Source organism: Notamacropus eugenii, chromosome 2 (assembly GCF_028372415.1).
Source record: "Notamacropus eugenii isolate mMacEug1 chromosome 2, mMacEug1.pri_v2, whole genome shotgun sequence".
In the NCBI taxonomy this organism is placed as follows: domain Eukaryota; kingdom Metazoa; phylum Chordata; class Mammalia; order Diprotodontia; family Macropodidae; genus Notamacropus; species Notamacropus eugenii.
In genome coordinates this window covers 62,492,904-62,508,160 of record NC_092873.1, presented here as the reverse complement: position 1 = coordinate 62,508,160, position 15,257 = coordinate 62,492,904, and the positions used below count along the sequence as shown (strand labels likewise).

Below are 15,257 nucleotides of genomic sequence, written 5' to 3'. Positions count from 1 at the left end.
ACTCTTGGACTTTCCCTTGTTGAGATGATTGTAAATGGAGATTAAAAGGGACACTTTGCTAGAAAATTCAAGTGACACTTACTGCTTATTATCTCTCCCTCCTTCCACCACCACCCTGACTATATTTAGGTTCAAGGATTGTATCTTTTTTTATGCAGAAAGCAATGCAGTTAGAGTCAGCAGATAATGATGATGTGCTCCTGTACGGCTTCTGAGGTGGTGGTATTCAGTGGGGACATTCTGAATGGGAAAGAATTGAGAGTGTTGGTAGGTGTGTGCTGAAGCCAGTTTCTCTAGCTCACACTGATCATTCCATTTTCAGTGTGAGTATTTGCACCTCAGAAATATGCCACAAATTTGTACTTATTGTTTGGTTGATTGCCTAGAATAGAAAAACGACAAGGAAATTGCATGTTAAATCTAATATGTCCTGCCCTTCAGAGAGTAGGTTGTTTACCCATTACCAGCACACCCCTAGGTATCAATGAGGGTGTTAAGAGAAAGAATATGTCCAATGATTTTCCAAAAAGTTTGGTCCAGTTTGCTTCTCTTTTTTTAATTTTTAAATTAAATTTAAATCAATGAATACATACATAGATATTTAATATGGACATTATAAATATCTGCAGTTTTTTATATTTAACATCATGTATTTCTCATATGCCTTAATTATATAATTTTTTTACTATTGCTTTGGCTAACATCATGACCACTGTTACTAATTTGTTTTTAAATACTCCTGATTCTTTCTCTGCTAATTGCCTTAGGGGAGGAGTAGGCACAACTCTTGCTTTTTTATGATCCTTTAAAGTCATCTTTTGCCATCATCACTCCATACTCTCTCCTTCTTTGAGGTTCACACCATCTGTCTCTATCAGCTGGTCCTAATCCTTGTAGCAGACGTCTACCAGAACCTGCCTTATCAATAGCTAGTTCCTGTCCTTAGGATTTGGTTCTTCAATATGCATGTTGATGATTCTGCAAACACCCTGTCCCTCTCAGTTTACCAGCTATGACCTACACCTTCATTTTAATTTAGTCACACATAAAAATGTACATAATTATGAACTAAGCATAACCGAGAATTGTTTCTTCTTACATAATCCAGAACTCTGAAATTCTTCTCTCCAATCACTATCTTTTCATCTCTACCTCTAGTCAACTCCTTCTAAATTTCTTCTTTATCTCCCCTGGATATCTAACTCCAACAGTCCTCTCTGTTCTCCCATTTCATCACCACTAATTTAACCTCTTGTTCTTCCCTTTTAAATATATGATACGATGCAGTGGAGAGAAGAGAACCAGTTCTTTTCATTGGAAAGCTGGAGGACTATGGATATGAAATGTCATAGACTGTCAGATGTATGTGTTGTTTTGGTTGACTTTCCTGAAGTGTTTTTCTTTAGTCTAAGGGAAAACTCATTTATCTGGAATTAGAGTTGAAAAATTTAAAAATCAATGAAATTTAAAAACAAAATAAAACAAGAACAACAAAAAAGTGAAAAGTAGAAAAAAAGGAAAATAAATTCATTTTCTATACTTGCAAGAGTTATGAGCTTGTTAGTATTGGTCTGCTTTTTCTTAACTCTCTCTGCTTTGTTTTATAGTTTTTGTAAACTGTTGTGGCCAAAAAATAAAATAAAGCAAAATTAACCTTATGAGTAACCTGATGATGAGTTTCTTAAAACGAAGATTGGACCTGACTAGCAACTACACAGTCTATCAGTGAGCCAACTGGGGATAATATTCAGAAGGTGTGATCCCATGAGATTGCCCTTGATGGTCAAGGTTCACCTCTGTACAACAATGAAGCAGGGAAGGAGATTTTGGTAGAGGAAATATACTAATATCTCAAAGAAAGAAGCAAATGATCAAACAAGTCCTTTCAAAGGGTTTCAAGACCTTTGGGTAGACGCTTACAAGCAGACAAGACTTGGTCCCTTGCTTTCTGGTGTTCATGTGGTTACAGTTTTTCTCTAAAAGTCCATCTAAAAGTCCAAAAACCAGAATCACCTGCCTTTCAACCCTCTCCTCACTTTAGTCAGATCAGCCTCCATGTTATGGAGCATGATGTCTGGGATTTAATTCCTTCCTTTCTAGCAGCAAGAACACAGATTCCCACAAGTTAACTTAGGGACATAGAGAGGACATAAGTAAGTGTCAGAATCTTGGAGTTTTTAGAAGATATAACTTCAGAGGGAGTATTTAGTACATATTGAACCTTAACATTTCTGACTGTCCCAAGTTAAGAAAAAAAGATCTCTCTTTGGATTTGTTTTCAAGATCTATTCGACTCATGACCATAAGATCATAGACTTAAAGATGCAAGGGACCTTAGAGTCCTAATATCTTAATTTTGTAGAAAAATAAATTGAGGCATTGTGATAGTCACTTCTCCAATAATGACAGTATTTGTCAGAGTGAAGATTCAAATCCAAATATCCAGTGTTCTTTTTGCCACTCCTGGTTGCCTCTATACATCCTTCTATTAACATTTTTCTCTATATTCTCTATGCCCTAGATTTTTGCTTATATCTCTCACATAGACAATGTTGGAATAACATTTGAAAAATGTAATAAAATTGATCTGTTATTTACATCTTCACCAACAAGAGGTTAGTTCTCAGTCAAGAGCACACGTGGAAAATTAACAATGGGCTAAGAATCACTAGGTGAGCAGTATACAATGCTGAACAGTTATTTTCCAGGAAAAGCCTGGAGTCTAATCCCATCATAGAGCTGGTTATTTCCAAGATGAAGGATTAGACCTTTCTAAAGACAGAAATTTTGGTTTCCATCACAGCAAGAGCCAGAGAAATAATCCTGTTGGAAAGTCATTTACCAGCAGCAGGATCTCAATACTGATAAATACTCTGAAGAACATCTTTATTATTGCGGCTGCTGAAAAATACTAGTGAGAATTTTGGTCAATGGCTTAATTGGACTGATTAATGGCATAGATTAGGTCATGACCGGAAGATTATTCTAAAGGTCTTCATCCTTACTGGGTTGGCCAACTCCAGACTTGGGTTATTGTAGGCAATAATGTTGATCAGCTGTGAAATTGTTTCACCTGGAGTTTACACCATTAATACACTGATATATGTAAATGTCATCTGGATCCTGAAACTGCTCAAATATATCATTTGCCATCTCTGTCATTGTCTCTTACTTCCTGAACGTACTCAATTTTTCTCACCTCCATCTTTCTCTGATTAAAGTAGGGAATTAACAGAGAGAGTAAATTGTTATTGATGATTTCTATCATCTGCTTTCTCCATTACCTCCTGCTGGTAGGAAAAGTTAGTGATATTTTCAGAACCCGCACTGGATCCAGAAAACAACAAATATGAATGAGTACATCCGGATAAGTAAATTTCTGAACTTTCTCCTCCAGATTTCTTAAGTATGGGAGAGAGGAGATCCTGTCTTTTTCTCTCTCCCTGACCTCCCATTTTCCACTAGTCCTATTACTGTGGTGACACATTCAGAAAATGGAAATCAAAGTCACAGATTCTAGAAACCCCAGCTTGAAGACCTATGTAAGGACCGTATAAGCTGTGGTCTACTTCTTCTTATTCTCTGAAATATATTAGTTGGTCATTATTACAGGAATCTTGATGTTCTTTTCTTTATTGAATAATAATGGTGCTGTGTTGTCTGCTTTCTAGGTCATGGTCAGTTGGGGCACAACAGGCTGAGATCAGTTTTTCTTAAGACATTATTGAAGTCCCAGGCTACTTTAAAGGCTCTGGGATACCTTCAGATCCATAGTTACAGTTGTGGCACCTCTGTGTCTTCCATGATAAAGGAAGCCATCTCAGTCCTTGAAGACCTTCAGTGTGGTTTTTCCATCCATCACAGGTACAGGTCCTTGGGGACTGCAGAAAATCAAACCTGTTTTTATTGACTTTCCCTAGGAGGGTGATATTCAGTATCTTTCACCTTATCTACTTCTTTCCATAGAGAAGCACATCATAACCTTAGTTAGAATATGGGATACCAGTGGAAACAGAAGTGATTTTATGACTTTGCTGTATTTCACTTAGTGTGATGGAAATAGTGCTGAATTTGAGGTCACAGGCTCTGGGTTCAAATCTTGACTCTGTCACTGGTTGAACTTGGGCAACTTACTTAACCTCGCTAAGCCTCATTTTCCTTAGTTGTAAAATGAAAGTCATAGATGTCCATAGGATCATTGATTTTGAGCTGGAAGGAACGTTAGGGGCCATCTAGTTCAATCTCCTTATCTTAGAAATGAAGAAACTGAGGACCACAAAGTCTAGCTTGGACCAGATGACCTCAAAGCTCCTTTGCAGGTATATGTTTTATGATCCTTGACTTGACACTCACTTAGGCCCCTATACAATCAACTAAAGAGAGACAGAAATAGATTCAGAGACAGACATGGAGAGATTGATAACCTGGCCATCTCAGTCCAAGTTGGAGATTAAAATGAACTATGGAATGTCTCTTATCTTTTTGACAATTTTTATGTTGAATCTTGTTGCTTTCTTATCTTCTATTAATTATCCATCTCACAAAGAATCAATGTAGGAGTGTGTGTGTGTGTGTGTGTGTGTGTGTGTGTGTGTGTTGATGGAGGAGTACTGCAATTTGGCACATTGATGGCCAGAAGCTTTTAGCTACTTTAAGACCCAGGGCCTCTGACCCTTGAGATTATACACCTTGGATTCCACCTGTATGTTGAAGATTGTTGGTTATTTAGGCAAATTAATCCAAAGAAGAAAGTGCAAAACAATGAAATAGAATCTGTTCTCTATTTACATTTTGGAAAAAAAGCATCTCTGCCTCACAGTCAGGTAGACACGTGGAAAATTACCATTTGACAGTGCTGAGGGAATTTGTACAGAATCTGGGCACAGAATCACTAGATGAGAGGTTTCCAAGGGGCAGCAGTAGTTGTCCCAATGGGAGAAGCCATAAAAGTTTTAGACACTTTATAGATGGACATAAGATTGGGATCAAAACAGAGGAGAAAACTGTTGTCATAATAAAAGGAAGAGAAATCGTCCTGTTAACCCTGGTGAGAATTCATTAATCATCAGGACTAATAAAGGTAGGTTTCCTCTCTCAAGAAATGTCAAATATGGTGGAGAAAATCTGTGTGACTGTGGCATCTGGAGAGTTCCTAGTTGGGGTTTTGGCCAATGGCTTCATTGGAATAGTGAATTGTATGGACTGGGTCAAGACCAGAAAATTTTCCTGCTTGAATTTTATCCTCATTGGCTTAGCCATCTCCAGAATTGGTCTATTAGGAGTCATGACATCATATGTCTTTTCAATCTCGTTCTATTCTTCTGCTACCTTGAGCAAAAGGAAAAGCTTTCAGGTCATGTGGACTTTGTCCAACAATTCCAGTGCCTGGTTTGCTGCCTGCCTCAGTGTCTTCTATTTCCTGAAAATCGCCAACTTCTCCCATCCCATCTTCCTCTGGCTGAAGTGGAGGATCGAGAGAGGAGTCTTCATAGTACTCCTATGCTTTGGTGTTTTCTCCTTTTTCACTTCCCTTACAGTAATATTGATATGTGATATCTTCCAAACTACTTATGATCTAGAAAACAAAATAAACTCAACTCAGAAGATCCAAGAATATAAAACCCACAACTTGCTCATTATGATACTCTTCAGTATGGGAAGTATTATCCCCTTTGCTCTGTCAATGATGTCCTGTTTACTGCTAGTCCTGTCACTATGGAGGCACACTTGGCAGATGCGTCAAAATGCCATGAGTTCTAGAGATATCAGCATGAAGGTTCATATGAGGGTCATGACAACCACGATGTCTTTCCTCTTCCTTTTTGTTCTGTATTATGCAGGCTTGTTCTCAATATTGTCAAATATTCCACTGAGGAGAAGGAAGCTGACTATACTGTTTACTTTGTTGGGCATGAAAATCTGCCCCTTGACCCACTCCATTATCCTCATTGTGGGACACAACAGATTAAGAATGGCTGTCCTTAGGGTGCCATGGAAGCTTAGAGTTTGCTTCAAGGACTAAAGGAAATACTGAACTACATGGAGAAGACTGAAGGACCTTGCATTTTCTACGGGAAAAAGAATTATGACCAATTGTTTAAAGAATTGTTATAATTTCTTTTCCTTATCATCATTACAGATGAGTAAAGATCAAAGAAATTCAATGAGTTTTTCAAGACTATGCCTTTTGGAACCATATACAGTGATGATAATTACTTGTCTCTTAAGAATCTGATGCTTTGTTATTCTCTCATTTCCCAATACCAAAGTCCAAAATTGAATCTTCTCCTGTTAAAAGAAATTAATCAAAACAAAGTGATGTACTGTTAGCTTGTTCTTCACTCTGTACCTATAGTTTACCACATCACTACTGAAAAATAAGAGGTATAGATGTTCATTTTATCTCTGGAGTCAAGATTTTCCTTGACTTTGATCTGACTTTTGACAATTTTGCGTTACTTTCTTTTACATAATTTTGTTCATTTTATCTGATATTACCTTGTTCTGCATACTTCATTCCACATCAGTGCATACAAGTTTTCTAAATGCTCATTAAATTCATCGTATTTGTCATTCTTTGGTATAAAATTCCGCTGTATTCATTCACTATTGGCTTAGCTATTGTGCAACTGAGAGACATCCTTGTATTTTATTCCTGTATTTTTTATTTCTATCTCAAAACTTGCTGTGAGGAATAGCTTAATATATTGGAAATCTTCATTTTTGTCATTACCATCCTTCTAATTATACTCCAAGAAATGGGATCATAGGAGTCAATGAATATAAATGATTTAATGATTTTCTTTCATAGTTCCAGATTGCTTTCCAGAATGGTTGGACCAATTTACAACTTCACCTACAATACACTAGCACATTATTTACAATTTTTATCAGATGTATTGGTTTGCTGAGTATTAAAGTAAAGTGTAGAAATTTTTTAATTTGGAATTTCGTTTATTAGAGTGATTTGGAAGATTTATTCTTGTACTTGGATTTCTTCTAAAATTATTCATTTCTTTGACCATTTCTATATTCATTTCAATTTTCTGTGTGTCTCTGACATTGATTTTTATGAGAGACATTTGATACAAAATTTCTAACTTTTGATTAATTAGGAATGCACCAACTATGGATTTGAGAAGTCCTTCTTTTTATTGTTCTTTCTACGTTTAAATGTATTTTTCAAAATATTAGTTCATATGCTTATTTGGATCAAATTTTACAATATGGAATAACATGTTGGTCAAAACCTAATTGCAAATAAATGCCTTCCTATTTTCCCAGAACTTTTTACCAGAATAGGTCTTCCCCAGTCATTTGTGTCCTTAAGTTTATCAACATTATTGTGTTTGAAAGTGTTTATGTCTGCCTTGCCTACTCTGTTTTGCCATTCAGCTTTTCTATATTTTTATGACCAAATAGTTTCAGTGACCACTATTTAATAATGTAGTGAGATCTGGTACTACAAGTCATCTTTCATTTCTTTATTTTATCATTATTGCTTTTGAAATTTTAGAAGTTTTGTTCCTGAAAGTGAATTTTGTTATCACGTTGACTAATTCTATAAAATAATCTCATTGTAGTTTGATGGGGATAGTGTTAAATCTGTATATTAATTTAGATAACATCACAACAATAAACAGTGCATGCTTCTCTAATTTTTCAAATTTTTACTTTTGTGAAGAACATTTATATTGGCATATTTCTGTCTTTCTTCTCTGATGAACACTTAGATTTTATAAACATTTTGGGTGGACTTTGTTTTGTTCCTTGTTTCTGTTTGGCTTTTATTTTGTTAAAATTCAGAAAAGTTGTTGATTTTTGTAGATGTGTCTTATGTCTTATTAATGTAATGAAGCTTTCCTCCCAAATCTCTGCGATTGCATAGATATTTCTCATCTTTGTAGATAGTTCTCAATTCCTTTTCCTCATTTTCACATTGCTCTACGTTGCGTTTATAGTAGCCTATCAAATGCTCATGGCAGAATTTTATTTATTTTTAATTTCTGAAATAAAACAAGCATATCCATAACAGTAGAACTTACAAAAATGACTGCATATGAAACTTCAAATCTACTGTGCACGACCTCTTAGTCCTTTTAAATATATGAAAGTAATCAGGGAAACTTTTTTTTCTCTTGTTGTTCTTCCCTTCCCCTCTTCCCAATCCAGAGATGGTTACCATTAGACACAAATATTTGAGTATATATCTCTATCATCTGTATCTATTACATATGTGTGTTTATGTTCATATATATACATATATGTTCTTATATATACATACATACATACATATTATATATGTGTGTGTGTGTGCGTGTGTGTGTGTGTGTGTGTGTGTGAGAGAGAGAGAGACAGAGAGAGGGAGAGAGAGAAAGAGAGAGACAGAGACAGAGAGAGTGCAGTCTTGAAACTTGGAAGCCTGGGGGATTAACAGGAAAGTTTTCTTTTTATGTGGCTCAAGGGAACTAATACAGGACAGGAGGCAAGCCAGCATCAAGCTCCACCTCAGCCAACCAGCAGGTCATCCTGAGCCCCAGGGTGGGGGGGCTGGCAAGCACCAACACCAGGATGTCAGGTGTGCCTTTACACAGCCAGGGCAATCGGCAGACATCAGTGGGGATTGGCATCCACCAGTGGCTGAGCCTACTTGTGCTCTAGCATAGATCCAGAGGAAGAGGAGACCTCCAACAGTCAGACCACCCCTCCTCCATACATCATTTTGTAAGCTTCAATGTAACCCCAGGAAATGAGGAAAGACTGCCCCTGGCTTTCACACACACCAGCCAGTTTTAGCTCAGCACTAAGTAAGCTACAGCATTACATAGCTCTCAGATTTCAGAACCATAGACAAAGCACACAAAGCCAACTTCTATATTGGTTATTTAGACACACTCAGGCCCCTAGTACCCAATACAAAAAGGGTGGTGCCCCAGAAGCAGAGATCCATTTTAAAAGCCAGGAAAAAGGCAATCACAATGGGCAAAAAACAAATAAGAAAAGCAAAGACCATAGATTTTTTACTATAGGGAGAGTTAAGATGAAAATATGAATTCAGAAGCGGACAGCATTGACAATATACCCATCTCCGAAGCCTCCAAAGGGAATATTAACTGGTCGCAAGTATAAAAGGAATTCTTGGAAGAGTTCAAGAAGGATTTAAAAAGTTAAATTAGAGAGATAAAAGAAACACTGAACAATTCTTTTAAAAATACAATTGACAAAATGGAAAAAAAGATCACCAAAGAAAGCAACTCCTTGAAAGTATGATTGGCCAAATGGTTAAGGAGGTACAAAACCTAACTGGAGAAAATTACTCCCTAAAAGTAAAATTGGCCAAATGGAAAAGGAGATACAAAAACTAATTGAAGAAAACAATTTGTTAAAAATTAGAATTGGGCAAGTAGAAGATAATGTCACTATGAAGCATCAAGAATCGGTCAAAATATATGAGGGATAGCCAAGATGGCAGAGTAGAAGCAGGGACCTGCTCAAACTTTCACCCCAAACCTCTTAAAATACCTGTAAAAATAACTCTAAGCAAATTCTAGAGAATGAGAAGGCACAAAATGACAGAGTGAAACAGATTTCTAGCCCAAGACAATATGAAAGGCTGACAGGAAGGGTCTATTGCACCACACTCAGATCAGGTCACAGTCCAGCATGGGTTGTGCTGGCATAACAGAGACAGGACTAAAACAGGACACAGAGAGCTAAATCACTGCAGCTGCTGTAGTCTCCAGACTTCTCAATCCACAAACACCAAAGATAGTTTAAAAGGTTAGCAAGAAAGTGCTCTCATCTGGGTGAGAGGAGAATGTGGTCCAGTCCCAACCCCAGCCTCAGCCCCAGCCTCACGGCAGTGGCAGCCACAGAGGCTGTTTCTGGAACTCTTGACCTACAGATGGTAGGGGAATCAAATGGCTGATCTGGGTGGCAGTCCCAGATGGAGGTCCTGGGAAGAGGAGGAGTGCTGGCCTGACCAAGCTGGTAGCAACTGTGGAGAGTGAATGCTACTCACAGTTCCAGGGCAGAAAAGAGTGCTTGTGGTTGTTCACAGACCAGAACACAAGCCAGGAGAGGAGTAAACACTTCTCCTTTGATTATACCACTTTGGAGGAACTGGGAACTTGCAGATGCTTAGAGATATCTCTGAGAATAGTTGCACAAACCCCCTGAAACTAGGGTAGTTCATATTCCATTTAACAAAGAGCTCAAAAGCCACATGATTGGCTGGGAAAATGCCCAAACAGGGGGGCAAGAACACTATACGAGGTTATTATTTTGGTTAAAAGGTATTTTCTTCTGTCCTTCCAAATGAGGAAGATCAAAACATACAACTGGATCAAAGTGTACAACTAGAGGAATATAATCTGATGAGAACTCCTACATCCAAAACCTTCAAGACAAATATTAAAGAAATACTGAAGAAAACAACACCTTAAAAAGTAGACTAACCCAAATAGAAAAAGAGGTTCAAGAAGCCAAAGAGAAGAATGCCCTAAAAAGCAGAATTGGCCAAATGGAAAAGGAGGTGTAAAAACTCACTAAAGAAAATAATACCTTAAAAATTACAATGGAACAAATGGAAACTGCTGACCATGAGAAATCAAGAGATTATAGAACTAAACCAAAAGAATGAAAAAATACAAGACAAGGCGAAATATCTCATTGGAAAAATAACTGACTTGGAAAACAGATCCAGGAGATATAATTTAAAAATTATTGATCTACCTGTAAACCATGATCCAATAAAAGGTACTAGACACACTCTTACAAGAAATTATCAAGGAAAACTGCCCTGATATTACAGAACAGAGAGTAAAATACAAATGGAAAGAACCCACTGATTACCTCCTGAAAGAGACCCCCAAAGGAAAACTCCTAGAAATATTTTAGCTAAATTCCAGAGTTACAAGATCAAGGAAGTAATATCAGAGACAGTCAGAAAGAAAGAATTCAAGTGTCACGGACATTGAGTTAGAACAACATTGGATTTAGCAGCTTCTACATTAAGGGACTGGAAGGCTTGGAATATGATATTCCAAAGGAACTAGGATTAAAACCAAGAATCACCTACCCAGCAAAACTGAGTATAATACTTCAGGGAAAAAAGGAATTTCAATGAAATAGAGGACTTCCAAACATTCTTGTTGAAAAGACCAGAATTGAATGGAAAACTTGAAAAAAATCAAGAGAAATATGAAAAGACAAACAGGAAAGAGAAGCAAGCCGTAGGAGAATCATTAAAGTTGGACTATTTACATTCCTACATGGAAAGATGAAATTTGTAACTCATGAGACCTTTGTCAGTATTCGGGTACTTAGAGGGAATATATGTGTATGTGTGTATATATGTATACACACATATATGTATATGCACATATATATATATATATACACACACAATCTATGCACACATCTATACACACATATACACATAAATATAGAGGGCAAAAGGTGAGCTGAATATGAGGGGAGAATACCTGCAAAATAAAATGAAGTGTAGAGAGGAATGTACTGGGAGGAAGAGAAAGGGAGAGGTAGAATGTACTAAATAATCTCACATAAAAGAGACAAGAAAGGGCTTTAACAATGGAGGGGAAGAGGGAGGAGGTGGGAGGGAAAAAGTGAGACTTACTCTCACCAGATTTAGCTTAAGGAGCAAATAACACACACTCAGTTGGGTATGGAAATCTATCTTACCTTGCAAGAAGGCAAGGGATAAGGGATAGGGTAGGGAAGACAATAGAAAGAATGGCAGATTGGAGGTAGGGGTAATCATATGCAGACCCTTTTGTGAGGGGGACAGGTCAAGAGAGAGAATGGAATAAATGGAGGGTAGGACATGATAGAGGGAAACATGCTTAGTCTTTCACATCATGACTGTTATGGAAGTGTTTTACATGACTGCACCTGTATGACCTATATCAATTTGCTTGCTTTTTCAATGAGGGTGGGTGGTGAGGGAGGAAGGGAGAGAATGTGAAACTCAAAGCTTTAAAAAAGTAATGTTAAAAATTGTTTTTCCATGCAATTTGGAAATAAGTTATACAGATAATGGGGTACAGAAGTACATCTTGGCCAAATATAGGAGAAGGGGGTGGGAGAATAGAAAGTGATAGAAGAGAGAGCAGATTTGGGGAAAGGTTGGTTTGGGTGTACGCTTTCCTTGGGTGAATGGGAAGAGGTGAGGAGAAAATTTGGAGTTCAAAATCGTGTGGAAGTGAATGTTGAAAACTGAAAACAAATGAATTACATTCAAAAATGAGTTAAAATCTGAAGAATGAAAAAATATAAGAAAGTGTAAAATATATCATTGGAAAAACAAACTGACCTGGAAAACATATCCAGGAGAGATAATCTAAGAATTATTGGTTTACCAGAAAGTCATGATAAAAAGTAACCTGGACAATATCTTCTAAGGAATCATCAAGGAAAACTGTCCCAAGGTCCTTGAACCAGAGGGCAAAATACTCTTCTAAAGAATCCAGTTGTCACTTCCTAAAAGAGAGCCCAAATTGAAAATACCAAGGAATATCATAGCCAAATAAAAGAATTATCAGATAAAGGAGAAAACACTGCAAGTAGCCAGAAAGAAAAAATTCACATATCATGGAACTACTGTCAGGATCACATAGGACCTTGTAGCTTCTACATTAAAAGACTAGTGTAATAGGAATATGATATTCCATAAGGTAAAGGAGCTTGGGCTGCAACAAAGGGTCAACTACTCAGCAAAATTGAGCATAATTTTCAAATACAATACTCAAGAGAGACATAAAGAGGTAAACAAGGAAAAGAAAAAGCAACATGGTACTCAATAAGGGCAAACTGTTTGTATCCCTACAGAGGGGGATGGTAATTATAAGTCTGGAGAATCATATCTTTATTATGACATTTGAAAGGGATATAGATAGAAAAAGGATGTGGGTATAAAATTAACTGATATGATAAAAAAAACTAATTAAGGGGTGCAAGAAGGAAAAGAGGAGCCAGAAAAGGGTAAATTGCATCACATAAAGAGGCACAAACACATTATATTAGAGGGGAAGAAGAGAGGGAGATGAGCTTTACTCTCATCGGATTTGATTCAAAGAGGAAATAGCATACTCAATCAAGTATAGAAATTAATTTGCCCTACAGGCAGTAGGAAGGGAAAGGGGTAAAGAAAAAGGAGGGGGCTGACACAATGGAAGGAAGATTGAGGAAGGAAGTGATCAAAAGCCAAACTCTTTTGAGGAGAAGGGAGAAATAAAATCATAAAAGTGTATAAGGGGGAATAGGATGGAGAGAATGACACAGATAGTGATCATAACTGTGAATTTGAATGGGATGAACTCTCCCATAAAACAGAAGCGGATAGCAGAATGAATTAAAAACCATAATCCTACAGTATGTTGTTTATTAGAAACACATCTGAAAAAGGGAGAGACACACAGGATAAAGGTAAAAGACTGAAGGAAAATATATTGTGCTTCAGCTAGAGTAAAAGAAAAGTAGGTGTAGCAATCCTAATCCCAGGCAAAGCAAAAGCAAAAACAGAACTAATCAAAAGAGATAAAGAAGGAAACTATATCCGCCTAAGAGGCACTATAGACAATAAAGTAATATCATTACTTAATATATATGCACCAAGTGGTATAGTAACCAAATTCTTAGAGGAGATGGTAAGGGAATTACAGGAAGAAATAGACAGCAAGACTTTATTAGTGTGGGACCTGAACCTGCCCCTGTCTGAACTTCATAAATATAGCTTCAAAATAAACAAGAAAGAAATTAACGAGGTTAATAAAATTTCAGAAATGTTAGATATGGTAGACCTCTGGCGAAAAACTGAATGGGGAAAGAAAGGAATATAACTTTTTTTCAGTGGTACATGGCACATACACAAAAACTGATCATTTATTAGAGCTTAAAAATCTCACAGTCCAGTGCAGAAAGGCAGAAATATTAAATATATCCTTTTCAGATCATGATGCAATAAAAATTATATGTAAAAAAGGCCATGGAAGATAGACTAAAAATTAATTGGAAACTAAATACTCTAATCCTAAAGAATGAGTGTGTGAAAAAATCAGTAACTTCATTCAAGAGACTGACAATAATGACACAACATGCCAAAATTTATGGGATGCAGCAAAAGAGGTTGTTAGGGAAAGTATTATATGCTTAAATGGATAAAATAAAGAGATCGATGGAATTGGGCATACAACAGAAAAAGCTAGAAAAAGAATAAACTAAAAATCCTCAATTAAATACCAGATTAGAAATACTGAAAACCAAAGGAGAAAAATAGAACCAAAATAGAAAAACTGTTGAGATAATAAATAAGTCTAAGAGCTGGTTTTATGGAAAAAAAACAATAAAATTGATAAATCTTTGTCTAATTTGACTTAAAAAAAGAAAATCTAATTACCAGTGTCAAAAATGAAAATGATAAATTCACTACCAATGAAGAGGAAATTAAAAAAAAATTAGGAATTATTTTACCCAATTGTATGCCCATAAATTTGACAAGCTTATTGAAATGGATGAATATTGCAAAAATATAAATTGCCCAGACTAATAGAAGAGGACATTTTTTTTCCAATTTTGTAAAAGACAGCCCAAAGGCGAATTCCTTGGAATTGATTAATTTTGACCCCCCCCCCCTTTTTTTTTTTTTTGCTGTGGGGCTGGAAGTCTTCCCCCCCCCCCCCTTAAAGGAGGACGTGGAAGTAAGCCTTGAGAAAAAAAACAAGAGGACAAAAATAATCAAGTTTTCCCTGATTTCCTTGTGCCCAGGAAATCCAGAGAATTGGACACCCACTTAACTGACATTTCTCTAATCTTCTAGTGCCCAGAAAGTGCAGAGAATTGTACTTTAGAGGGTATGCCCAGGTCCATGGCCTCAAACATAGCCACTGGACCGACAACCTGAGTCTCTAACTCTCTAGCGCCCAGAAAGTTCAGAGACTTTGCCTGATACTGGGTCCTGAAGCCAGGTCCGAAAATCGGCTTCCAAGGTGCTTGGAGAGCAAGTAGGGGATAGAGAGAGGGGGAGGCTTACATACCTTCCAGTTTTAGCAGAAGAACTTGAGATTAGCAGCTTTCCCAGTCAAAGAACCATAAATGACGAGGTTAAGGGGTGATGGGGGACCCCAAAATATCGACAGTCTGGGTCATGCTGGAATAAATTCGACTCAAGCCTTCTTAAAGCCAAAGAAAACAAAGTTTAGTAAAGATTCGCCAAATTGGGTTGCCTCTTAAGGAGC

The 15,257-nt window shown here is 36.9% G+C and overlaps 1 protein-coding gene across 1 annotated transcript; it reads left to right on the top strand.

Moving 5' to 3' along the window:
* Nucleotides 1–4,945: 4,945 nt before the first annotated feature.
* On the top strand, nt 4,946–6,179 carry LOC140523500 (taste receptor type 2 member 7-like). The gene has a single exon (XM_072638339.1). It carries the CDS (start codon nt 5,102–5,104, stop codon nt 6,020–6,022), a length of 921 nt encoding a protein of 306 aa, XP_072494440.1. The 5' UTR covers nt 4,946–5,101; the 3' UTR covers nt 6,023–6,179.
* Nucleotides 6,180–15,257: the final 9,078 nt, after the last annotated feature.